The 26,432-nt window shown below is 34.4% G+C and overlaps 1 protein-coding gene across 3 annotated transcripts in view; it reads right to left on the bottom strand.

Annotated features, from left to right (window-relative positions):
* The window catches only part of DMXL1 (Dmx like 1), a 131,371-nt gene that overhangs the window by 54,327 nt on the left and 50,612 nt on the right, over window positions 1–26,432 (bottom strand). For 2 of the 3 annotated variants that reach the window (XM_030869811.2, XM_030869812.3), the window contains exons 12-28: window positions 25,673–26,357; window positions 25,461–25,582; window positions 22,672–22,761; window positions 22,489–22,591; window positions 22,229–22,348; window positions 21,717–21,938; window positions 17,883–19,568; window positions 16,552–16,659; window positions 15,252–15,421; window positions 14,640–14,737; window positions 13,490–13,655; window positions 12,413–12,668; window positions 10,185–11,278; window positions 9,541–9,732; window positions 6,988–7,064; window positions 4,643–4,770; window positions 3,877–4,125 (exon numbers count right to left, since the gene is read on the bottom strand). In XM_030869811.2, the coding sequence (XP_030725671.1) occupies window positions 3,877–4,125; window positions 4,643–4,770; window positions 6,988–7,064; window positions 9,541–9,732; window positions 10,185–11,278; window positions 12,413–12,668; window positions 13,490–13,655; window positions 14,640–14,737; window positions 15,252–15,421; window positions 16,552–16,659; window positions 17,883–19,568; window positions 21,717–21,938; window positions 22,229–22,348; window positions 22,489–22,591; window positions 22,672–22,761; window positions 25,461–25,582; window positions 25,673–26,357 (5,566 nt within the window). Of the gene's footprint in view, window positions 1–3,428; window positions 3,543–3,876; window positions 4,126–4,642; window positions 4,771–6,987; window positions 7,065–9,540; window positions 9,733–10,184; window positions 11,279–12,412; window positions 12,669–13,489; window positions 13,656–14,639; window positions 14,738–15,251; window positions 15,422–16,551; window positions 16,660–17,882; window positions 19,569–21,716; window positions 21,939–22,228; window positions 22,349–22,488; window positions 22,592–22,671; window positions 22,762–25,460; window positions 25,583–25,672; window positions 26,358–26,432 lie in introns of all 3 variants that reach the window. The other variant, XM_060296141.2, reaches the window with a different exon arrangement.

Genomic DNA, 26,432 nt, shown 5'->3' with positions numbered 1-26,432 from the left:
ATTTATCACTTGACAAATATTACTATTCTCCTTGTTTTGTTTTTAGATTATTAGAAGGCATGTGATGTGAACACAGACGTTTAGGGAAAAATAAAACTTACAATGCTAAATTCACAGATTTTACCAAGCTTGCTATGTCATAAAAAAGCAAAGTTTTTAAAGCAAAACATAAAAAAAATTTTTTAAGAGAGAAAAACATTTGCAAGTACAGTGTGTGAACCCAGATAATTGACATGAAAACAAGAAATTAACCACACTGAGGGGAAACATTTAAAATTACAGACTCAATTTCAGAAGTATAAAACTTCTTATTGAAACATTTCTGATGCACAAGGACAACAGGGGAAAAACGGCAAACAGGTTCACAGTACCGAATGTTATATTACCTGAAATGCTACAAATTAAAAGACCTTAGTGACACCTCCTAGCAAACAAGAAATGATTTGAAGCTTATCATTAGGGTAGATGCTCCCTCTTCTTTTCCCTCAAATTGCAGCAAGACCTAAGACAACTTTATGCTTATATCACGTTGGGTTCGAGTGGTCATGAAGCTGAGGGGCACCAAGAGAAACTGTGTAGCTCCTGGGTGCTTAACCATTTGTTTCTGAAAAAAGCTAATAACAAAATATCAAGAACTGTGTCACTCCTTGGATACAAACTGATTCTACTGTTCCATTATTAAGGTAGTAAATGGCTACTTTACTAGTAATAAAAGAAAAAAATCAGCATTAGGGAGAAATGAAAAGGAACTTGGATATAGATAGAGCTTATGAATTATAAGGGGCATTAAGAAGTTAGAATGTAGGTAAAGAAAAACTAAGGTATGCACAGGAATAACGACAATTCTTATACCTGCAAACATTATTATGAAACACAACAAAAATTCTTAAAATATTTTGTTTTGCTTTACAATATGCAATAAAAAGCAAAAGTATGGATTTCTCACTGTTAGCAGAAAAAAAAGTAGTTTTTCAAAAACTGCTATTGCTTATATGATCATCTACTTTAAAACTTAACCATAATAGAATAATTCAGAACTCCATGAACATTCACCCACGCTACAGTTTTAATTAATTAGAAAAAATAAATCCCTCATTAACATACGTAGGAATCACAAAGTAAATTTGATTAAAAAATAAAATACTGATTTATGTACCTTAACATTTTTGTTAAGAACTCTGACCTGCTGAGTTAAAGTCTAATAAAAATCATCTACCATTTTCTTATATTACAAAGCTTAAGTCATATTTAAATTTTATGTCACTAAAAGTACATTAAGTATATAATAGACATGTAGAAAGAAAAATTTAGTTCATAAGACCATTATTGCAAAGAAAATTAAAATCAGAATTTATACCAGAACAAGGAAAACAAATGGTAACTTTTAAAATCTTCTCATAGTACTAAGTTTATGAAAACACTTTTTAAAAACAGATTTTTAAGGGTTCTAAGCATGTATTTCATCTTCAATATACAATACATTGACACTGAATAGATGAATAGGTTGTCAGGAAAATGAAATATTCTAGACCTGTCAGTTTTCATTTGGCCATATTTAAACACTAGAAACTAAAAATATATCAATATATATAACAATTTTGGCTGAATTCAGATCAACTTTTCTAAAACGCATCATTTTATTCCCTTGGTCAACAATGTATACTGAATATTATCTAATTTAATTACACTCGTAAGACATCATGATTACATTCAACAGTAACTCGAACATACAGGGCTGCTTACTTACAACCTAAAATTTATCAAGCTGCTGTGCTGCTTTAGTTGGTGTGCTTTCAGAACAACATAATAATGCCTTCAAAAACTGAGATTTCAGAACTCTGCCTTATACTGAAAGCCACCCCTGCTTGTCCCTTTGTCTTGGTTGATTTTCTGTTCTCAGATTTTGTCTCTCCAACTGTCAGTTTATCTGCCTCATAGGACTGCTACTTCTAATTACTATTACTGCCTTTACTACCTAGTATCTTCACTTCTTCCCTTTATTCTGTTTTTCTATTTTTTTCTTTTTCTACTTGTTCCTTCACAAACTAAATCAGCTTTAGAAACAGCAGACCTTTGGTTTCATCATTAAATGAGCGTACTCTTTTTTCTGGTTAGCAAACTGATAAATCATATCATTTATGTTTTCTGTACATGCTCCTTCAGTTACATCCATGATTGATTGCATTCAGAATTGTTTCTGGGTTCTTATAGACAGATGAGCATCACATAATCTATATGTGGCTATATCCAGCCCCATCACTAAGTCAACCTCATTTTTTAAGTATCCTGTATTATTTGGCTACCATGTCCCAACGCAAGAGGTTAAACATACAGATGCAGATAATTTTTTTCACTTTGATTATTTCGGATTCAGTAAGTGGTGAGATAGAGTTGATTATATGATATTTGTAACTACAAACAGCTATATCTGAGTGGTTAAACAAAGAACAACCTGGACTTTGAGTAAGGTTGTTTATGTATCTGTGCTCAGAAATGCTCCAGGAATTGTTGAAGTTGAGGCTTGCTGACTGGTTAGTAAAAATGTATTTTTAATTTTTTACAAGTATGTGGACATTCTATTTCAAGAATTTATCCCTTTATAACATGTTGTAATAACAAGATCACAGTCTTTAATCTCAGTAGACCTATAAATCGTACTCCCTCTCAGACTTTGAAATTTTTTCTAAAATGAATTCAAATACCTGAAGTTAAGTATATATTCCAACATGAGTTTCATAAGTTAGTCTTTTCTATTTTTATCCATATAAAAAATAAAGCACAGGAAATTACTCTTTAAAAATTAGAAAGGAGATGTTACAAAATTTAAAATATTGTTAAAAATTTTAAAGCCAAGATTATCACATATGGGCTAATAAAAAAAAGAAAACTTAAAGGCAGAAAGCATCATGAAGATTCTTTTCAGGTCAAAAGCTTGTTTCAGTCTTTAAATAAATACAGTACCTACAGTTACAACATTAGAAAGTTAGAAAAGGTAATACAATTGTTTAAAATACTTACTTTGCATGATATTATGAACACTTAGAAATCCAAAACCCTAATGGCTGGAATCATAATATGCAGAACATAAAGCAGCCTTATTTGAAATGTTTTTCCAGTCATTTCAAGCCATAGTCTGATTTATCATGATTAGCACTGACGTTTATTTATTTCTACACATTTAAAAATATGTTAAAGTCTAAGGAATAGAAAACATCAAAATGAAGAACTTAAAGCATAATAAAAAAGCAGGGATGGTTTTCTAAAATGCTAATCATTGTTTTAAATCAAAAATATGACTTGATTAATGGAAAATTTTCAGTTTGCTAAGTGCCAAACAAAATAAAACTGGCCCACTGTACCCCAACCCTTCCAAAACAACACAAAGCAAGCTGAACTGTAAAAGCCTATTTCTAAAGCTAATATCTTGCCTGCAAGACTGGGAGGGCTATGAGAACTGATGGTTGAAAGAGCTTTGGAAAAGCCCACACATTCCATGGAGAATACCACTACCTGGTGGGGGCTAGGCATAGCAAAGTACCTTCCTGCCAAAGAAAGAAGAGAGATCTGATTTGGGATAGAACAAAAACCAATATTACAGTACATTTCAAAACAAATGAAAATTTCAATAGTAAAAGATTTTAAATTACATTAGATAGTTCTAATCACTGGTGCATGAGTATCTTAAAGTTTGATAATTACACAAGAAACTTTATACTGCATATTTACCACAAAACTATTTGTTCATGCTTTAAGAAAATGGTAACAGAACTTTCTGTGAATGAATTAAAATGTAATTACATTTAACAAAGTTATCATTCAGATGAAAAAATAAAGCTGTAGCCTTAAAAAATAAAATAAAACAGTTTAAAAACTAACCAGGTAAAGCTTTTGAGCGTGTCTGTTCTTTGCTGGGAACATGTGCACCTCCACCAAATACAGCAGACCACATTTTTTCATTTAGAGGGTGGGCCACAATCCGAAACAGTTCGTTACTAGAATGTGTTGCCAAGCCATGGATGAAGAGACTAAGATACACTGCTGTGAGAATCTCACAGAGCAAGACTGTAAGCCCTGACTGGGCTTCCTCCCCAGAAGAATTCAAAAGTCGAATTAGAGAAGTTATTCCTAGGAGAAACAACAAACATAGCTACCATTAGCTATCATTGACAATAAATTAATAAATAATCAACATTTCCTAATTTTTGAAAAAAGTTACAGCATCAGGATTAAAATATTTTCTGCCATAGATTCATAGACTAGTAGAGGTTATTGCAGTTAATGCATAAATGTTGAGCTACTTGTTCAATTTAGACAAACGCTGGAAATCTGTAATCTGATTCAAATCTGATAGATAAAATTTCATTGCCATAACAAATGTTTTTCTATTATGACAAAAGCAAAATTATAAAAAGTGATATAACAAAATATTTGAGTTATTTTAGTATGATGATAAAGGAAAAACTAACATTACATAACTGGATAATTTGTAATAAGTGGTGAATAATAAACTGGTATCAATTCTAACAATAGTTAACAACAATGATTATCATACAACAAACCCAAGCCAAACCTACTTTTTCCTCATCTGATTAAATTCAATAAGGCTAAGAAAAACACTCACACATATATAAATTATTTATACCTGGCCAATGAGCTGGTGATGTATTGGGAGTTATGGCTTCATCTAAGCTTCCTGTTTTCAAAGAATGTCGATGGGGAAGCAGTACTGTCTGATACACCATTCCAGTAAACTGATTTGTTTGAAATGAACTAAGAAAAAAAAATTTAAATAATAACAATCTATAATGACCTACAATAACAACGATATAATAAAACAATAATAACATACAATGATCTAAAATGAATTTCACACGTAATACTTCCATGTTTTAGATCTATCATCTAGGGTACCTTAAATACAAAATTTTGTGTATTAGTTATACTGCTTTACACCTAAGTACTGTGCTTTATAGTCTAGTATTATAATAAAACAAAGTGTCCTTTAAATTTTCTATATTAAAACAGATATGATAGCTTTTAAATATATTTACTGTAAGACATAAAATATGTACAAATGAAAAAACTAAATCATTATTGACCACAAGTAGCAAGCTTATATATCAAAATTTAAAACAAGGTTATTGAGTTGAAAAAGTCAGTTTAGGTTCAATTTGATATTTAATGGCTATTCTACCCTACACTAGGGTAGGTTATATCAGGTATATGCACCAGATAACAGGTGTTTAAGGAAACACATGGTTTCCGTCCTCATGCGATTTATAGTCTGGTGGGGGAATCAGACACAAATAATTTTATCATACTGTTTTTAAAGACAAAACCTATGCATACAGTGATATGAAAGCAAAAGGGAGGAGTGATTTCACACAGTTTGGGAATTCAGCATAAGCTTCTCTAATTAAATGGCACTTTAAGCTAAAACTAAATAAACTGATCAATGGACAAAATAAATTACAGCTTGACACTAACTATGAAATAAATACAATAGAAAAATGGTACGAAAAATTTGTTAAACCCTGTCAGTAGTTCCTATATCATATGTTAAATAAATGAATATAATATTTAAAAATAGCACACTTATTTGTTTAGATCTGTTCTAACTGGCAAGTTGTCTTAGTTCTAACAGTTTGATACATATGGAAATAGCTTCTCTTGCTTTACTTTCCATTTTCAAGATGGAAGAGTAACAAAAACCAAAAATCTCCCCTGCTAAAGTAAGCCTATGGAAATGATAAGAAAGATAAAAATATGTTGATGAAAACAAAGCCATACTCAGTAATAAGAAAGTGAACTTTTGGAGGACCAAGGTCAAAGAAATCAAGTTGAAGCTACTATGGGAATACATAACCAGAGTAGTAAGCTGAGGTGACCCCTGGGAGAATTCAAACACATAAGATAAACAGATAATCAAAAATCAACACAAAGGAATGTTGACATCATGTAAGAGAAAACAAACTCAGCGACATACCTACACCTGAGGAAGCAAAGACTTACCAGAACATTAAGGAAAGTGGTTTATACTCAGAGATGTTAAAAAAAAATAAAACTAAAAAAAGAACAGTAAGTTATTTTTTTAAGTGGCTATTAAAATAAATAAAGAGATACTAAAATTGAAAATAGAATTTCTAAAACAAACTCAAATAGGCTAAATAAAAGACAGGACATTGCTGAAGAATGAATTAGTGTCTGGAAAATGAAGCTAGGATTTCTCCTGAAATGAAGCAAAAAATAAAGAAATAATGAAAGGGATCATTTGAGAGGAAAGCTAAAAGAAAAATAAGAGGGACCCACAAGTTCCAATATCTGTCTCATATAAGGAAAGAGAAGAGAGAAGATAAAATATTTGAAGAAATAGAGTAAGGGAATTTCAAAGAACTAAAGAAAGATACAGACCCCCACACTGTCAAACAACATGTTTTGAAAGCCTAGATAAATTATCTAGGCTTTAAATTATTTAGGCTTTATTATCTTTATGTCCTAAGTGAAACCTTAGGACATAAAGAGAAAAATCATAATCAACTACTCTGTAAAATTTTTCTCAATTCCAAGTCAGTCACTCCCTCCTCTGTGCTCCCTGAGATTTTACTACCTATCATCTTATAGGACATATCATTTAAGTATGATGTCATGTTACATATCATTTATCATTTCACATGTTTGTCTCTAACTAGATTGACCTTAAGGAAGGAGACCTTATTCCAGCGTATATCACAATGTCTAGCATTAGACAGTGATCAATAAAAGGCTGCTAAATAAGTTATATTGTGAAGAGTTTACTTGAGATACATTTGCCATAAAGACGTATGCTAAAATTTCAAAGATGAAAAAAAAGGACTCAACACTTAAGCCATATGCTTTTTGCATTATTTAAGGTGGACTGCAGTACACAGTATTTCTAGAGCAAGAGCATACAAATTCTCAAACCTCATCAGTTACTGCAAACATTCTTAAATTTCACAAGATATTTACCTGTAGTTATGACTACCACAAAGGCACTGATAAATACAAGCAGAAAGTGAAGCTGCTAAAGTATGCATTACATATACCTGGAAAAAAAAAAAACAACAGAGTTATAACTTTGAAAAATGTAGCTTTTTTTCAAGACCTAATATAATCAGCATTTTTAAAAAGATGAAAAAATGATTTTGCCCTTATAAACTATTTCCTTTTTCTCCCTAATACTCATTTCTGTCTGAAAGGTCTTGTGACAAACAAATTAAAAACACACACACAAACAAACACACAAAACCTGAGGACTTTGGCAGAAATTATAAAACAGACACCTACTACCTAATTTGTTTTAAGGGCAAACGAGAACAGATGTTAGCTTATTCAGTAGTGCCATGAGCCATGCATTAAAAGCAAGCCCTCCAAGACTTAAACTGCTCCTTCTTCAACCAAAATATGAAGTCCAGCCTGGTAAATGACAGTTCACTTATGAACAGATCACTGAAGAATATGCTATCACACAGTCGAGTTACTACAGAAAACAATTTGAAGAGAGGGAAATTTTAGAGAAAGAAGGTATGAAAGACAGCAACTGAAAGGCAAATACGTGTACTGAGGAAGACAGGGCTCCAAACATGGCATGACAAGAGAAGTAACAGGAGTAGATCTGAGGATGAGGGAGAAGCTTAATCTAGGTAAGAAAGGAGGTTAGACTATTAAAAGACCAGGTTCTTGATCTAATTATAAGGTATGATACTCTTTGTGCATATTAAAATCTAATTGCTATTCTTCCTTCAATGATCAATAGACATGTGACATGAATTAAAATCAAGGACAACATCATATGAATGAAGACAGCGAAGACCACATACAACAGACTACAAAAACGATAATATTTTCTAGCTTCTCCAATCAAAAGGTGATGTCTATTTCGCCACTTACTGAATTTGGGCTGAGACTTGCTTTGTGCAAGAGGACACGGCAGAAGTGATGCGTTATTTCTGAACCGAGTTCTCTAAAGGCCTTGCAAATTCTACTTTTGCTCTTTAAACCCCTGGAACCACTATATGAAATAATCCAGGTGAAATGGTTAATTTCATGTGTCCATTTAACTGGGCCAAGGGGTGCCCAGACGTTTGGTCAAACGTTATTATGGATGCGTCTGTTAGGGTAAATTTGGATGAGGTTAATATTTGAATTGGTAGACTGAGTAAAGACGATTGCCCTCCCGATTGTGAGCGGGCCTTATCCAATCAATCGAAGACCTGAATAGAACAAAAAAGCTGAGTATGAGGGAACTTCTGCCTGGCTGCACTGAGCTGGGACACTGGTCTTTTCCTACCTTGGGACTAGAACTGAAACACTGGCTCTTCTTGGGTCTCAGGCCTGCTGGAATTTGGACTGGAACTTACACTATTACCTATCCTGGTTCTCAGGCCTTTGTACTTAGACTGGACCTACACAATCTGTTTTCCTGGGTCTCCAACTTGCCAACTGAAGATCCTGAGACTTCTCGGCCTCCATAATTAAGTGAGCCAACTGCTTACAACAAGGCTCCTTCTATAAAAACACACGCACACACCCTACTGGCTCTATTTCTTTAGAGAACCCAGGCTAATTACTCTAGGCTTGCCTACTGGAGGATGAGACACATCCCAAAGTCTTTGGTCATCCCAAAGTTTCCTGTCAGCCTTGCAAACAGTCTGCCAACCACCAGAAATGTAAATAAGGCCATCCTAGGTCATCCAGAATCCAGTCAACCTGCCTGCTGACCAAAGACAAATGAAGGTATCCAGCTATCAGTCCAGTTGGCCCACAGAATCATGAGCAAAATAAATCATGGCTATTTTAAGCTATTAATGTTTCAGGGTGGCTCTTAAGCAGCAAAAGCTGATACACCAGGGTTATGCTTATTATTTGCTTATTATTAAAGTTGAATATGGAATAAAGTTTGGTTAAAATCAGCAGCACAATCTAAACAAAATTAAATTCCTAATTGTATAATATGCAATGTGGGCATTTATTCTACTGAGCAGTATAGGAAACAAAGTGACAAAATTAATTTATAAGGGTTAAGGTTATCCAGGAAGGTAAAACTGTAGGAGAGGCTACCACTAGACAAAAAGAAAATGGATGGCATGATATCACAGCCTGTGAGGTGGGGGAGAGAATCAAATGCAGACTATGAGGGAAAAAAAAAGAGATACTAGTACTTTTACATAATATTAAGTTTCTGTCTCTAAAAAAACCCCAGCTTTTTGGCTAAGTGTACTGCTGAAGATTTACTCATCAATGTGCATACACACTATTATGCTTACCAAAATGATGCAGTTAAATAAGACGAAGTAAAACTTTAAAACTGAAGTACCCTATTGGGTATAAGTAATACAAGTAAGATGAACTTGGCCTACAACCAAAAGTTTTCTTTGATCAAAACCAATATAAACTTGGCAATGAAACAATCACTATGCATAGGATGATATTTAAAATTGTTTATAAAAAGCCTTAACACTTATCTTTTAGTTTTATCATAGTATATAGGTAAATTAAATGTCTGAAACCAAGCATACTTACTTTATTGCTTTGGATATCAGGATGGGGTGGTGAATCAAAGTTTATTATGGCATGCAGAATATCATGTGTTAGATTACTAAGGTGCAATAACGGATTGGCAACTACTGTTTTGGCACTGGCTGTACAAGCAAAGAGGAGAGGTACTGAGGTTTGTTCTGAAAGAGGGCTAGGAAATATTGGTTCTGCTGTTTCCTTAAAAAACAAAGGGAAAAAAGGTTAATCAACTATTTATAGTTATAATCCATTAAGTAATTCAGGGTCTCTTTGAAAAACTTCAGAACAATTAAAAATTAAAAGCATAACAAACTTTTACAGAGTTAGAAGGGACGATCAACCTTCCACCAATTATAATGAAAACTGATGGGACAATACGCTCGTATCATCATCTCACAAGGCATTCGTATAAGAATGTTTAATATGAATTAAGCAGATCACAGGGTCTGATATCAAACTGTCCTTAAACCACAATGCATTCACAACTCTAGAAATCCATAATATGAAGCACCACACAAAAAGCAGAATTCCTTAAAGCAACCATAATTAAGAAAATCAACAATTTTAACATTTTAAAACTAAAAAAGCAATCTCAAAAACTGTTTTTCATACAAGTAGTATTTTGACTGGTTATCATGTAAGTTACATACCTGTTGAGATTCTTGTAAAAGCAAAATCAATTCCATTCTCACAGATGCAAGACCCCCACCATGGGATCCATGCAGTATGCAGTAACTAAGAAACATCCTCAAGAGTGACTGATATTTCAAAAGCCACTGTCTTTTTTCCTGAAAATTTTTTCTCAGTTGTTTCACTTTTGTTTGATGAAGCAAATCTTCAGCATCTTCATTTAATCCAAATGCATCTCCATTTTCACTAAATGCAGACTGTAATTCTTCAGGATCTGAACAATAGTCGCAAGTTCTCTGAAGGGCTATCACCTCTTTTTCAAGCCAGTGGTACAGCTGGTATCGCAATTTTCCACCATCTATTTCATATCCAGTAGATAAAGTACGAAGTTCTACCGTGAGAATCTTTAAACATGCTCTAAATTTTAACTGAACTGCAATGATATCTTCTGATGGATTTAAAATGTCATGTTCATCTAGTGTGCTGAGAGAGTCTGTGTACTTAGAACTTGTTTCATCTATTTTTTCCCCTACTTTTCTCTGTAAAGGTTTTAGTTCTTTCATTGAAACAGGGAGATCCTCATTTTCTTCATCGTTATCACTGTCCCATTTTAATTCTAAAGAGTCATCCTGAAATACAATACTTGGTTGGCTCCAGTCAAAAGAAAGAGTGGAATTTGACTGCTTCTCTGAGGAACCCTCTGAAGAAGATCCAAAACCATTCATCAGTGACTGTGACCAATCAATAGCAGAAGACTTATCTTCCCTTGCATCCAATTTGAATGGAGAAGAAGGAGAACAGACTTTACTAGTATCCAGAAAACTAGATGTTCTACAAAAAGGTTTCGTTTTTTTGATGACTTTTGGCATCTTTGATAATACTTCCAAAGCCAACATAGGGCAGCCAGCTTTTAAATGAGCACTGGCAGTAGTAAAAAATAATCTTCTTTCACTTAAATTAATTGTTCCTGCCAGTCCACTTTTTCCTGTTAAACTCATGTGTGCGGAAAACGCATCAGATGATCCAAAATGACGTCTCAGCAAAAGAGGATGCGTTCTTAGATAATTGTAGAAATTAAAAACGGCAGGATTGCAGGCTGACATCATGACTTGATCTGAAAGTAAATTCACTTTATGAGCCAAGAAAAATTCTTCAAGGGTTGTACTGTAGCCCTTTTTCTCTACCATGGCACCTTTATCTACCTGGTCTTCTAAGAAAAATTTAAGAGACCAAACTAATACATAGCACTGAATAGACAGGAACACAGTTGTAATGAAAGCGTTCTAACATAGTAGGAAAACAAAGATTATGCTGATTTCACATCTCTTCAGGAAACAATCTAAGACATTTTAAAACATCCAGTTACACACTTAGTTCTTTTTCTCCTACTTTCCTGGACACTTCATCTCAGTCCGTCTGCTTTGCTAGATCTTCCTCATCTTCTCTACTTTTAAATGCTGAGTGTCCTAGAGTTCAGTACTTGACCTCCTTTCTATCTACACTCCTTGAGTTAACTCCTGCAGTCCCACGGCTTTAAATACCATCTATATGTGATAACGTGCACATCTCTATTTCTAGTAGCAATTTCACCCTGTAAATCTAGAATGCTATATCCAAAGGCCTACATTACGTTTCCATTTACATGTACATATTCTTGCCTCAAGGCCTTTTTATTTACTGTGCCCTTGGCCTAAAAACCAGATACCTGCACTGACTGATTACTCACTCATTTCAATTAGGTCTCATCTCAAAGGTTACCTTATCTGAGAAGTCTTTTCTATCTAAAGCAACACTCTCCAAACTCTGCTCCTAGCCTTCCCCCTATCACTTATCTATTGCTCAAACTAAAAACCCAGGAGTTAAACTTCACTCTCATTCCCTTCATATTCCATATCCAATTCAGTCCTATCTAGTCAACCTTAAAATTATAGTTGAAATCCAACCACTTCTATTTCCCTGTTTATCACTATTTTCTTCAAAACATTTATATTCAAACGTTGAAAACATCTATGTTCAATAAGAAAATCCAAAGTCCTTGGTTTTCAAAGGATTTAGCTTCCTGGTGGGGGGGGAAATAAAAAATAAAAAACTGTATACATAACTCTGTCTCCCCAACTAAACCATAAAGTCTTAGACCATGTACGTCTTCAATTTGCTCTGCATTATCCTTAGCACCCAACAGTGTGCTCTGAACCTGACGAACACTAATAAAACTCTTAAACATTAACATCTTAGAAGTATAGCTTACCATCATCCTCTCTGATAGGTTGCTTTATTAATGTTTCCAGAGCACTACTATAATCTTCTAAAATCCAATATGCCATACTCCGAAGAAAAGGATCATAATGCATATTTATATTCAACAAATTGAGTTCATTGAGTTCAATTCCCAAAACTTTTTTACGTAAAATAGATTTATATGTTGCAGATGTATCAAATTCAGACTCATAGAGTCTTGCTATTACAAGAGCCAACTGAATGTCATTCAGTTTCTCAAGACATACCTTCAAAAACAAGAAATATTGTTTATAAATAAGGGTATCTTTCATTTTAAGGTAAACTCAATTAACTCACTAATAACTAGATGAACACAAAGCTTTATTAATATCTGAAAATAGTGAACAAGGACAATAAACAAAACATATGCTGCTTGCTTCAGCAAATCTACTTGACAACATTTATGTTAATTTATCTGGTAGTACTAAATACATATTTGCAAAAAGAATTAGCCTAATGAAAAACCACTAAATAATTGCTAAAATGACACGCTTTGTTTTATTCTTGAGATTTTACCCTTCCCCATCCACCTCAGCAGACTATAATGTTTCCAAATCAAAAAGATGTTTTGAATCACTTGTATGAAACTCTGAGCAAAAGGGCAATTTGAAACAGAAATGTTATATTTTAAATATTTATAACTTTTTGTAAGGTTTACTTAGAAATAATTAGCTAAAAATTTCCTAAGGTTTGTCAACTAACACAGAGCCAAATATACGTCCGAATGTGTTTAAAGTGACAGGACAAATATTTTATTTTTTAACTGTTCATAAATATTTTTAAGAGTCAGATCAACTACCTATCTCTACCAACCAACAGAACCTGGTTAATTTTAATTCTGTATAAATATCATTCAAGCTAAATGACAAAATTTTAAAGTCACCATTAAATATTACCAGTTAGGCATTAAGCCTTTAGGCATTAAGCCTTTAGACATTAAGCCTTGTGTTAGTTCCACTATACTTGAGTTGAAATTAAAAAACAAAATTGAAACCATGAAGAGCTTAAAAGGATGACAATGCTATTTTTAAAAAAATTCATTCATTACCTCAATTGCATCTCTGAGGCAACCAGCTAAAAGAAAAAATGCTGCTGAATGTTCAAATCTTTGTTTTCCTAACAAAGAAAAAGCATTCTTTAAAGCTGCTTTACGCCATCTCTCATCCTCAAAATTGTGCCCAAAAAACTGTGTCATCTTGGAATCTTTTTGGGATCTATAAAGAAAAAAGTTTGAAAATTTCGGAACATAATGCTTCTACATCAAAACCAATTGTTATGAAGTTAGCCACTTAAAAGTTAAGACTCAAAAGAAACATTTACCAGTTCATAAATTACTATACATCTGCTGCTTTTCTGAGCAAAAATAGCATTTATGGTAAACATTTACTTTTCCATATAAATTTCAGAGATTATTGAAAACATTCTTTCAAACTACGAAGAAACTACATTAACAGCACTGTGAAAAATTATTTTTAAATCTATACAAATATATAATTTACATTAACTTCTGTGCTATTTTACCATTTAAACTTAATCAACTGCCTTTAGCCCCACTGCCCACCTGAAGATGACTTTGATGATAAAAATCCAAGGAATTTGTCTCGAAGCAAAACAATCCTAAAAGATCTAGTCTCTTACAACTGATTGATACCATGATTTTCCCCCAAAGGTTGCTGATCATATGGATATATCTAGAACTGAACCCCAAACGAATAATGAACTATTTATGGCGATCACGCTCACCAAGTCTAGCTGAGAACAAGTGAAAGAGAAAAATTCTAAATGACTCTAGCTCAAGAATGGGGTCAGGGCCCTTAGGAAGAGGGTGGTTTGGAAGAATAGCCTGGTCCAAGAGATCCTTGATAGGGCAGAGGGTAGATGTATCTTCAAAGCTCCACCAATTCATCTTCTTCCCCATTCCAGATAAAGTTTCTGGTTTAGTTTTTGTTCTACAGGAGCATCATGAGAAGTTCTTAAAATAAGCAAAAAAAAAATGTTTTTCTGGACTGATAAACCTAAAAAACGCTAATGTGACCTCATCAAGATTCTTCTGCTCTGTAACCTGGGCTTCTTTCACATGAAATCTCTTAAATACAAAAATAACTAAGAATCCACATGAATCACACTAAAAAGAACAAGAAATCTTTACTTCATACTCTATGGAAAGTTTTTCATTTTGAAGCAGTTTTTTCACCTACCTATATAATCCCCAAATCACAGCTTTCTTTTTCATTGCAAGGTAAAAAATGGCAGCATCTAAAGGATCATTCTTTTTATAAAAGGCTGCTTTGGCTACCTATAATTAGAAAATATTGGTCAAAATTTCACGGTAACAGTTTTTAATTAAATAAGCAAATACTTTCCTTCATATACGAGACTGTCATACATTCTCTACTTAAATGTTCAATAAACTAAAAAATATGTGTATGAACACACGCATGTATATGTAAATTTATTAATTTATTAATTTATTTTATAATTACAAAAGTAATCATGGTGGTGGGCTCCAAGATTACAGAGATGGAAACAGGACTACACTTGTCATTGCAAGCTCTTCTGTACTGTTTTATTTTCCTAAATGTGTATATATATTATTTTGTGTATATCAATAAAAAATGCTAATATATCAACTAGCAATTTAAGAATTAGAATATAAATTGTTAAAAATTATGCTATTTTGAAATATAAAGACTATTTAAAAGCATTTTACTGCTAAAAAAAAAGAGTAACAGGAGAGGAAATATGGAATATCATGTAAATAAACATGCAATATATATTAATTCATTTTTACACCAAAATAAAACACTCACCTTTTCTATGCATTTGCGTAAGATGCGGGTATTCCGGACCCACCACCCCACACCCATAGCTCTAAGTTCAGACCATGTGGGATCATCTTTCTGCATTGCTGGCAACATGTTCAGCAGTTCTTCTTCTGCTACTGAATGAAAGGCCCAGGCAAAATGACTACTAGACAGGCCTGAAGAAACATCAAAAATAATGTTTATAAGAAAATAAATATGATTATATAATGATGATCAGAAATGTGTGTTCCATAGTTGCAATAAAAATGCCTAAAAGTTTATATAAGACTCCCAGAGTTATAACTGTTTGGGGTTGGAGGGAATATGGGTCTTTTTTCTTGCTTCTCCAAGTAACTCAATCATCACATCAATATTTTCTACAATGAGCATATATTTTCTATAATTAAAATATAGTTTTTTAAAAAGATAAGGAAAAACGCTTATGGGCAAATGCCACTGTGCTGAGTCTTTCTATTCTCTAGTATGTCTGACATCCTTTGGTCAACATTTGTTGTGTGGATTTAATTCCATGGAATCAAAAAAGCACCAAGGAGACAGTACAGCTGGTGAACAGAACTTAAGACTGCAAAAACTCTGGAATCAGAATGCATAAATTAAATTCTAGCTCCACCCTAACTAACTATATAACTTTGGGCAAGCTACTTAACCTCTTGATTCCTCAATTTTCTTATTTACAAAATGTGAATAATCATGGCACCTACCTCATTACATTGTTGTGAGGATTAAAAGAAATAATATAGTTAAAGCATCTGGGATAGTACCTAGCACATAATAACTTTTATTACCCCATAATCACTATATTAATAAGATACTTTTATATTTATAAAGCATCATTTACATTAGCAAGTCTCTCAACCTACTGGTCCACACATGTGGGGTTTATCGTTCAGTTTTTTTTTTTTTTTTTTTTTGTGGTACGCAGTCCTCTCACTGCTGTGGCCTCTCCCGCTGCGGAGCACAGGCTCCGGATGCGCAGGCTCAGCGGCCATGGCTCACGGGCCCAGCCACTCCGCAGCATGTGGGATCTTCCCGGACCAGGGCACGAACCCGTGTCCCCTGCATCAGCAGGCGGACTCTCAACCACTGCGCCACCAGGGGAGCCCTCTCCAGTATTTTTATGCAAAGAGGATGAGATGAAAGCAAACATTTTTAAAATAAATTAAGGCAATTCAGAATGTGTCAAATTTGCTGGCATTATCATATCTGGGCAAAAACAAACTTAAATGTTCTTAAGCCTCTCTTCTACTCGTCTTACTTCCTTTTACTAGATTATTGCCAAAATCACCTTGGTGAAGGAGTTGAGCTCGATAAGCTGGAAGAGAAGTTGTAAGAAAAGTATGAAGTCGAACAGCCAAAAGAAATTTTAAGCCACATTCATCAAGAGTTTCTCCACCTATAAAAAAGAAAAAAAAAGGTATTTTTACTTGTAAAAACCCATTTCATTAGCAAAACACAAGTAAATGCTAATAATTCTGGCAAGCAGGGTATGTCACAGCACCAAATACAGGGACAAAACATTGTGTGAAACTGACAAAAGTTTTCAGTCTAAATATTATCTAGTATTTCTTTTTCCTATATAATTATACATTACAGAAAAAAGTTGTATCGTTAAATAATTGAAAAAATAATAAAGAGAATGAATTGACTCAGGATCTCTGACATATTTTTAATAATAATCTCCTCTGACATGAATATTTTAATTTAAATGTGACTCAATTTTAAAATAGTTTAACCTTCCCTGTAATATTATCCATACTGATTCAAGTCACATACCCATTCCAATAACTGCTAACACTGGAAGAAATGGCTATATGGTAAGGGGGCCTGATTTTTACTTTAAATGAATAAAAACATAAAACACTTGTAATACAGTCACATCAAAACATAATATCTACTAATAATATTTCATGTCGCAATTCATGACCAACTTATTTTTTCTTAAAGTTTTTATTTTTATTATTGTTATTCTTTTTTCTTAAATTTACCCCACATTTTCCTTTTAAGGGGCGCATCCTACTGACATATCTGGTGCACAAGGCTAGACTGTTAATCAGATCTTATTTGAAATCTGATGGGAATTCTACAAATTTATTCATAACTCAGGAGGTTAAAAACAAAAAATGCTCTTTGGGTGAGGAAAAGACCTAATTTTATTAGGCTTGCTTGCTGCTACTCTAGGAAGGAGTATACCTTAATGTTAATTTTTTTAAAACCTCAATATTAAAAAACCCAAATTAACAGTGAATTATTACAATGTGAAAAACAAATAAAGGAGAAAGCACCTTTTATTTTGGGGTTTCTAAAGTAATTATTTATTAAGAATGTTAACTTTTGCTAAACTCAAAAGCAATTAGTTGGATTCTTAACATTATTAAGTAGACAGGTAAAAATGACTTGGCATAATGAATCTTTGTGTACTTTCTCAGAGTACTATGATTTATGGGATAAATAATATATATTCAAGTTAAAAATACTATGAAGGCAACAATGATGATTTTAAAAACCTTCATGGCTGTCATTTTTACAGAAATTATTTAAGATTATTTTCTGTGAAAAAAATAAGTAAAAATATTACCATCAATTTTTCCTCTAATCCTATACCCAATTTAATTTTACCTTGGCTTCTGTCTCTGCTTTCTCCAATATCAGTGCTGGTAGTTGCAATTGTATCTGCTAAAGCCATCAAAGACATCTGCTCCATCCGGCTGAGTCCTGGTAAACTAGAATGAAGTAAGTGGCCAGAAAGAACCTGAGCGTGCTCAGGACCAAAGTAAGTTGGACTGTATTGTGAAAGGTCAATAACCCTGGGCTTTGTATTTTCTTCTTCTGTCTTTAACACATGACTATCAGTCATTAAAGCTGACATCTGAAAAAGCTCATCATAACTTTCTTTTGACAACTGGTTTGAGTTATTTAAGGTACTCTGATTACTAGATTTCTCCAAGGATGAGTAATAGCTATCATCATCTGCTGCAAGTAAGGCATATAAAGGAAGTGGAGGGACAGAATCGATTTCTGTGTAATCTGTATTTTCACTCTTATTGAATGCCTGGGGGTCTCGAGTAGTGCTTCCACTAGCACTGATGGTGAGAGACCTAAAGCGGCGTTCATGATTAGATTCAGCTTCATTCAGAGCCACAACTTCCCCAGCAATGCACTTGACAAGATGTGACAAGATGGCCTTTGCTCTCCGAACTTTGCCAAGATCCATGAGTTCCAAAAGCTGCAAAGGATGGTACTGAGGTAAAGTTGGGGAAAGAACATGAGCTGCTTCAAAAAGACCTGAATCTTCCATACCCACAGAAGGATCAAGCGCAGTTTTCTTTCCACAAATTTTCTGTGCAAGACTGGTCATGGATCGAGTCAGGGTTTTCTTTGGAGGATGTAATCCAGAACTTGATGAGTTACTCTGTTTTATTAAACTTATTATAGATGGAGTGCTCCCATTGTATGAATCTGTTGTAACCGGTTCTTGTTTAGAAGATGGCTGCCATTGGGAATATACATGCATTTCACAATCCATTCCTACCACCAGGATGCCATCCCGGACCCATGATAAAGAAACAGGAAAAGGTGGAGAGCCTTCTACAGAAGAAACCAAGTCCACACTTCGTAACAGTACAAATTTAGAAAGAGGCACAACTTTAGTACCTTCCCAGAGAGGAAATGCCAGGCTTTCCTTACCCGTCTGTTCTTGTACCTTGCCAGCCAGGGGTCCATACATAAAAAGTTTTGATCCAATTCCTACAGTAAGAATATGAGAACCATCTTCTCTAGACATCCAATCTAAGTGAACTAAATGCTTTGTGTTTGATGTGACACTCTCTTTACTGGATAAATATACCTCTTGTTTATTATAGGCCACTAAATTGCTATCAATACTAATGCCAGAATCCAACACTGTATTTAACTCATCTAAATGAACTGTCTGTTCAAGGACCCAGCATGAACCTCCTGTAGACTCACATTCAAAAATACTTACATGCATCACAAAGTCCTGAGAACATCTACTATTAGACGTAGGCTGCTTATATGCTACTGCTAAACGATTTGTGTGTGCACAGCTGACTTCTATAGGCCTACCAGGTACAGTTATACTACTATTGTTCTGCAGTCCATCTTCAATAAGTAACGGCCATTCTTCCCAAATGTATATAAGATCCATTTCTCCATTCTTTGAAGTGGCAGATTCTTCAGCTGTTACTCTACATCTCCAGAATCTTACTTTCTCATCTGAGCATGAAGTTGCCAATAAATAAGGAGCACTGCATATGGGATATATGGAAGAAGAACTCAGATGTCCTAAAACAAAAATAATCCAGTAACAAAATGTGAAATTTGGTTAAATAAATCTGTTTTCTTGTACTAAAGGTTTTAGTCTTTTGCATGAACTAGTGTTAACAACATGACAATCAATATTTAGCTTAAGGATCAGCAAGATCAGTAAGACGCTTTTAATGACGTCAAAAAGGTACATAAAAAGGACATTATTACCAAAACCTAGAGCTGAAAGAGAACTCCGTAATAATTTATAAGTAAGGACTCTTGACTAAATGTGTAAGTATCTTATGCCTAAATCAAATAGCTAGACTAAGGCAGAATTAGAAAACCTAAATTCTAGTCCTGGTTTTCAATCCAGCATTCTTTTCACAACTCTTTGTTAGCATTATATATTATTATAAATCTCACTTTAAAGATATCAATACGTTTTTTAAAATTTGTCAATATTCCCTGGCTACTTCTCTATAATATTTTTTAATACAATTTTGTGAACGGCTCATGCTTACCTAAGTACTAAAAGAGTCCTCCATGATTGAAGTGTATTTCATATAAATGACGCTGAGAAGATTCCTAAGTGGGACATATGTTTGCTTGGGCTTAATGTAATTACATACTCTTAATTTCCTAAATCGGGGTTGACAAACTTTTTCTTAAAGGGCCAAAGAGTAACAACTAGGCTTTGCTAGCCACAGAGTCCCGGTTGCAGCTACTCGACTCCACCAGTGTAGAACAAAGCAGCCATACACAAAAGTAAACAAATAGGTGTGGCTACGTTCCAATCAAACTTACTTACAAAAAGGTAGGTGATCCATAGTTTGCCAATCCCTATCCTAGACTATTAAACATAAACTGCTAATCGTAATACAGAAATGTTATACAGAACATTTATTATATTTTAAAAGCATATTTCAACATAAGTTTTTCTTTAAGTCCTCAAGGACTTAGCAGTACTGCATAAGGACACAATTAACACTGTCTATTAGTTTCTCTGAACTGAACAGAGAATAAAGAGCTTACCCTTCCCAAAAGTCTTGGTTAAAAAAAAAAATTCTCAAGACTAGGAAAAAAAGCTGTTATCACATGCTACTGTTTTTGCCAAACAAAACAAATTTTTTCCTTTGCCCTAGGACTTCTCTTTTCTTTCAAACTCAACATGCGCCAAGGATTATTTTTAGAAACATCTTCAGTTTCTCTTAGATCTGCCATATAGTTTTTTTAATAGAATTCAGTAGTGAAGATTATACTGCTCTGGCTAAGGATAACAGCTCTTAAAACTGTGCCAATACAAAAGTCATTCTATTTCAAACTTTAACTTGCCTTGCATTGATGCCTCTTTTATTAAAATATACAAAAAAAACCCAGAATGTAAAAGTTATCAGGACACTGTTAATACTCCTGCTAACTTCACCAATTAGAAAAGATTAAGTACCTGATAATGTGGCAAACTGAAAAGCATTCAAAGTAATTAGTCGAAAGTGATAGACAAGTAAAGAAGACCAAAAACCCACACTGTGACTATGAAAATGAAAGAACTAGGTGATAAAAAGATGGATTTTTGTCTTGGTTTTCATGATACCCTTGATACTTTGATCTTTTTTGTACACTGGAATCACCTGGAAGGCTTGTCAAAACAAGACTGCTGGGTCCCACCTCACAGCTGGTGATTTAGTAAGTCTAGGGTGTGACCCAAGAATTATTATTTCTAACAACTTCCCAAACAATGCTGATGCTTTTGGTCTGGGGACCACATTTTGAGAACCACTGCCCTAAGGATAAGGATGACAAATATATATATCAGGAACTACACACTTAGAATCCTTCACAGCACAGAGCTCCAGGCAGCCAATACCAGCATTATCAAAGCTGGCAAATAAGGTGCCACCCCATTATTATCTCTGCCCTGGAAACTTTCGCTTTGTCTTCACAAAAGGATAATAAAAATTTGTTTTGGAAATCAATATTTAAGACCACAACTGGCTGACAAATGCCAGAGTCATCTGAAAACGTAATGAGAAATTTAAATTTTTAATTTAGGGTACTTAAAGATATTCTTTCTATTTCTGTTTCTGTGTAGATTTTAAAACTGGGAGTTGCATCTATTTTTAAATACACAGTAAATACTCATGCATTATGAAGTTTGATTAGTCTCCTTTTACAAAATTGACAAACCTGCTGATGGCTTAACACTTATTATCTCAACTCCTTCTGGCAAATGCAACTCTTGGCTATAAACCATTTCTGAAGACAGAGTCAACTTGCTGGTACTCTGGAGATTTGCTCTGCAAGCCTGATACTTCTGTGAAAAAGGGGATAAGATCTTCTCTGGAGAAGAAGAATAATGTTCTTCTGGCTGCCAAACTGCTTCAGATATTTTTGTATCTACTTTTTCATCTATAAAACATAAAAAAAGAACCAAAAACTGGGAGAGAAACCCTATAAACATTACAATTGCTACATTTTATAATCTAAAACCACCTTATAAAAGACAAAAAAGTTAACATATTAATATGATTCTTTACGGCAAGAAAATCAGAAAATTGTTTTTTTCTTAATTAACAGAATAAACTATAATTATCCTCTCTCAATAAAAACAGCTTTAAAAAATATCCACTGAACTATCTAACCATATATAATTTGTTAACCTAAGCCTACTTAAAGTTTAAAAAAAAAAAAAAACTCACCCAATGAGACAGGAATGGACTTCAAATGCAAATTCCACATGTGTAACAATGAACGGTTGTCTTGGGTGCACTCTATCACAATTAGGTAGAATTTTTCCGAAAATTCATTAGGTGAGCTGCCTGTTGGTATAAATGGTGTATTTCACTACTAACATGGAAAGCTGAGATAACTTTATATATTATGTAAATATTATATCAATTTATCTTTGCCTAACATACTCTACATTTTATTTCTTATTTCATGAAAAATTCTTCTTTACCTGCATCAGATAATATTCTGTCTTTTCCTAGTCTTTTCTTCTCAAGGTTATTCAAAATGAAGTCTTCTTGAAAAACATGAAGCAGTTGGGTTTTTCTGCCTTGCTGAATGTAAATAAATACCAATGTAAGTTGACATACATATTATTTACCTAATGCTAAGTGGCCAGAAAAATAATACTTACAAGTTTGGTAATGGGATCTAATGCAATAATGCATCCTGGCCTGGCTGTTGACTGTTGACTTACGATGTTAAACACTTCACCAACATATTTCTGTTTTTGAAAAAATGGATATCTCCTTTATTAAACAATTAAAAAAATAGTAACAAATGACATAAAATTTCAGGCATAACAGACAAATAATAAATAAGTTCAGGTGAGACTAAATAAATTCACAAGTCCTTTTCATTATAAACATTTTACTGTTTTACAAAGCAATTACACAGGAATGAAGAAAGTTACAGCTCAGCTGGTACAGAGAAAACCAAAAGCAATGCTTGGTAATTGTTAAGGGGAAAAAAAGTATTTTATATTTATAAGTGTGAAAGACTGACTTCAATCTCATGGAAATGTTCTAAGAATCAAGGTTTTTTAAGCATTAATTTTGACAAAGAAAGCTAAAGAAACAAGTTAACATACTATTTACATATGCTGATTTCTTGAGCCACTTATCTCCTGACTGCTCTAGTCAAGCACACGTTGTTAAATTCAATGTTCATCATACTGGATCCATCAGCAGCATTTGATTCTGTTGATTACTCCTTCCTCCTGGAAATAATTTTCTTCATTTTGGCTTCCATTATACACCACGCTCACCTCACTTTTAGCAATGGAATGCCCCAGGGTTCAATCCTCCTATCATTTCTACTTTCCAGCTATAGTCTCTCCCTCAGTGATCTCACTCAGCTCCACAACTTTATATTCTGACAACTACTTATTTTCTATCTTCAGACCAGGTCTCCCTCAAAACTCCAGAGACTAGCTTACTAGATCTCTTGGATATCAAACAGGCATTTCAAAATTAACATGTCTAAAGCCCGGCTCTTGAATCGCCCTGCTCCTCAAAATCTGCTGTTTAGGGACTTCCCTGGCAGTCCACTGGTTAAGACTCCACACTTCCAATGCAGGGAACACAGCTTCAATCCCTGGTCAGGGAACTAAGATCTCACATGGCAGGCAGCGTGGCCAAAAAAAAAAAAACCCCAAAACTGCTATTTATACTTCTCATCTCAAGGCAAACTTTGGGAGTCATCTTCTTTTTGTCACACAAACCCCATATCCAGTCCAATCCTTACTATTCAATGTTCAAAACACATCCAGATTTGACCAATTCTTAGCATCTTTATCACCACCATTTCCTACCACTCTAAACCCCTTTGATTCTTTCCTAGACTATTGTAATAGCTTCCTGAATTGTTCTCTCTGATAACACTTCTGCTTCCCATGTCTAATCTATATAACAACCAGAGTGATCCTTTTAAAGCCTAAGTCAGACCATATCACTGTCATTCTCTTCACTAGTTATTATGTCATTCAGAGTAAAAGTCAAAGTTACTCTCAATACAATCTGGCCAGGCTCACGTTCTGATTTTATTTTTGACTACTCTCCACCTCACTTATTCTGCACCAGCCACAATGGCCTCCTTGATGTTCCTTACATACCAAACATGCTCTGGCCTCAGGATCTTTACACTGGCTCTTCCTGAAATACTCTTCCCTCTACATACCGATATAGGTAGCTCTTTTATCTCCTTCAGGTCTTTACTCAAATGGCACCACTTCTGTGAGGTTTTCCCCGACCAGCACTTTACTTGGCACTCCATACTACTTCTGCAACATTGTTTCTCTCCAAAGTATTTATTAATATATTTTTACCTTTTTTCTATATTCTTTCACTAGAATGTAAGCTTAGATTTTTGTCTGTTTTGCTCACATCTAAATTTCCAGCACTTAAAACAATTCCTGAAAAATAGAAGGCCCTCGAGAAATATACGTTTCTAATTTAACACTATATATGTTTTGAAAAACTTTGTATTCTGTAAAACCATGCAATAAAAATAACAGGGAAAAATCAAGATGGGAGCAGACCACTGACACCTATGCAATTCTGTAACCAGAGCATTAACAAAGACATTAATTGATGGTTGAGAGGACAGTTTGACTCTCTTAAACAGGAAGCTCAGTATGGCTGAAAGTTACCTCAGGGCATATTTAAAAACACAAAAACCAAAAGAATGGAAATACTGGCTTTTGGAGGTGCTGAGACAATGCAGATGGTGGGTTGCTATTAGTTGGGCACAGGAACAAGTGCCCTCTGTCATAAGACAAAAGCTTTGTTTGCAATGGTGTTGAAAAAACTCCTGCCTGTAGTGCAACCAAGCTGAAAGCTCTTTCCTCTTGGTTAAGATTAAAATTCCACTCCTGTTATTTCAGCTTCCCTTGCCTAGAAAAAAACCTGCAGATGAACCAACATAATTCCATACACTGTCAGTAGTCCCCATTTATCTCTGAGCAAAGAAGTACAACAGTGGGCTTGCTTCCCTGGTGGCACGTGGTTGGGAGTCCACCTGCCGATGCAGGGGAAGCGGGTTCATGCCCCGGTCTGGGAGGATCCTGCATGCCGCGGAGCGGCTGGGCCCATGAGCCATGGCCGCTGGTCCTGCATGTCTGGAGCCTGTGCTCCACAGCGGGGGAGGCCACAGCAGTGAGAGGTTCGCGTACCACAAAAAAAAAAAAAAAAAGTACAACAGAAACACATATTGTAGGACACTAGACTCTACTTTTGGAATGAATGAAAGATATGGTTTCTTTTTAAAGGAGGTTAGAATCACTGTAAGAGTAAAATGTGAAAAAAATTACTAAAAAATATACATTTTATTACAAATTATATGTCACAATTCTAGAACATGCCCAATAAGTATAAAGTATCTAAAAACATATTATATTCTTAGCTTCAAAAGCCATTTACTTACAGAAATGTCAGGATTGGAAAGCTCATATAGAAGTTTCTTGGCATCAATAACTGCTTCATATAATCTCAGATATTGTCCATCACTTGCTACAAAGCATGCACTAGGAGAGTTGCAGTATGCACCTAGATGTATTTTAAAAACATTTGAAATTTAACCCTTAAGCAATAATGTCAGAAAATCTCAAGTTCTTAAATAAAAATCAGAATTCTTACCTAGACAATAACTGGGTATAAGAGTGGGCAGCCATGCCACATTGGAAAATGCAGAAACATGAAGAGAATTAATCCGGGCAAGCTCAGAAACACCTCCAGAAAAAGACAATGGCCCAACTGGATCAACTCTCCAAAGAATAAGCTCACTGTAAACTGCATTGGGATCCTGAAAGGCCATGTCAATAGTGCTTTTATTCTGTTGTGCCAAAGAACATTCTTCAATATTCACAGCACCATAAGGTTCCTTTTGGTTATCAACATCTGGTGTCCTTAATGCGTTATGGTGTGACGTTGTCAGCAATAATGGTAATACTGAGTGACAAGCTAAATCATTAAGATGAAAGCGATGACCACAATATCTGGATTTGTGGGAAATACTGAGAACTGTAGAAAAGGCAGATTCCTCGGCAAAACTGACAAGCCATTGATTCAGGGAGCCATCAGCATGCTTTGAAATCATCATAACATTAGGGGTAAAAATGCTTAATTTTAAACTATTAGTTGATTTACTGTGACCAGAAGATATAAGCATTGATGTGGAACGTGTCAGGCTGGAAGTTTTTTGTTTCCCTTGCTGAATAGCCAAGTCAACATTCTTGGTACAGGCATACATCACTATGCTTTTACAGAGAGAGTTTGCATCACCTGTGGGGAAAGCTACAGGAATTCTGGAAACAAAGGACACCTAGAAGAAAGAAAGTAGCATTAGAATTCATGAAATTATATAAAGAGGTTTTACAAAACAGTACCCACATTTAAC

The sequence above is a fragment of the Globicephala melas genome, chromosome 3 (assembly GCF_963455315.2).
Source record: "Globicephala melas chromosome 3, mGloMel1.2, whole genome shotgun sequence".
NCBI classification, from domain to species: domain Eukaryota; kingdom Metazoa; phylum Chordata; class Mammalia; order Artiodactyla; family Delphinidae; genus Globicephala; species Globicephala melas.
The sequence above is the reverse complement of the archived record's forward strand: the minus strand, read 5'-3'. Positions and strand labels throughout refer to the sequence as shown.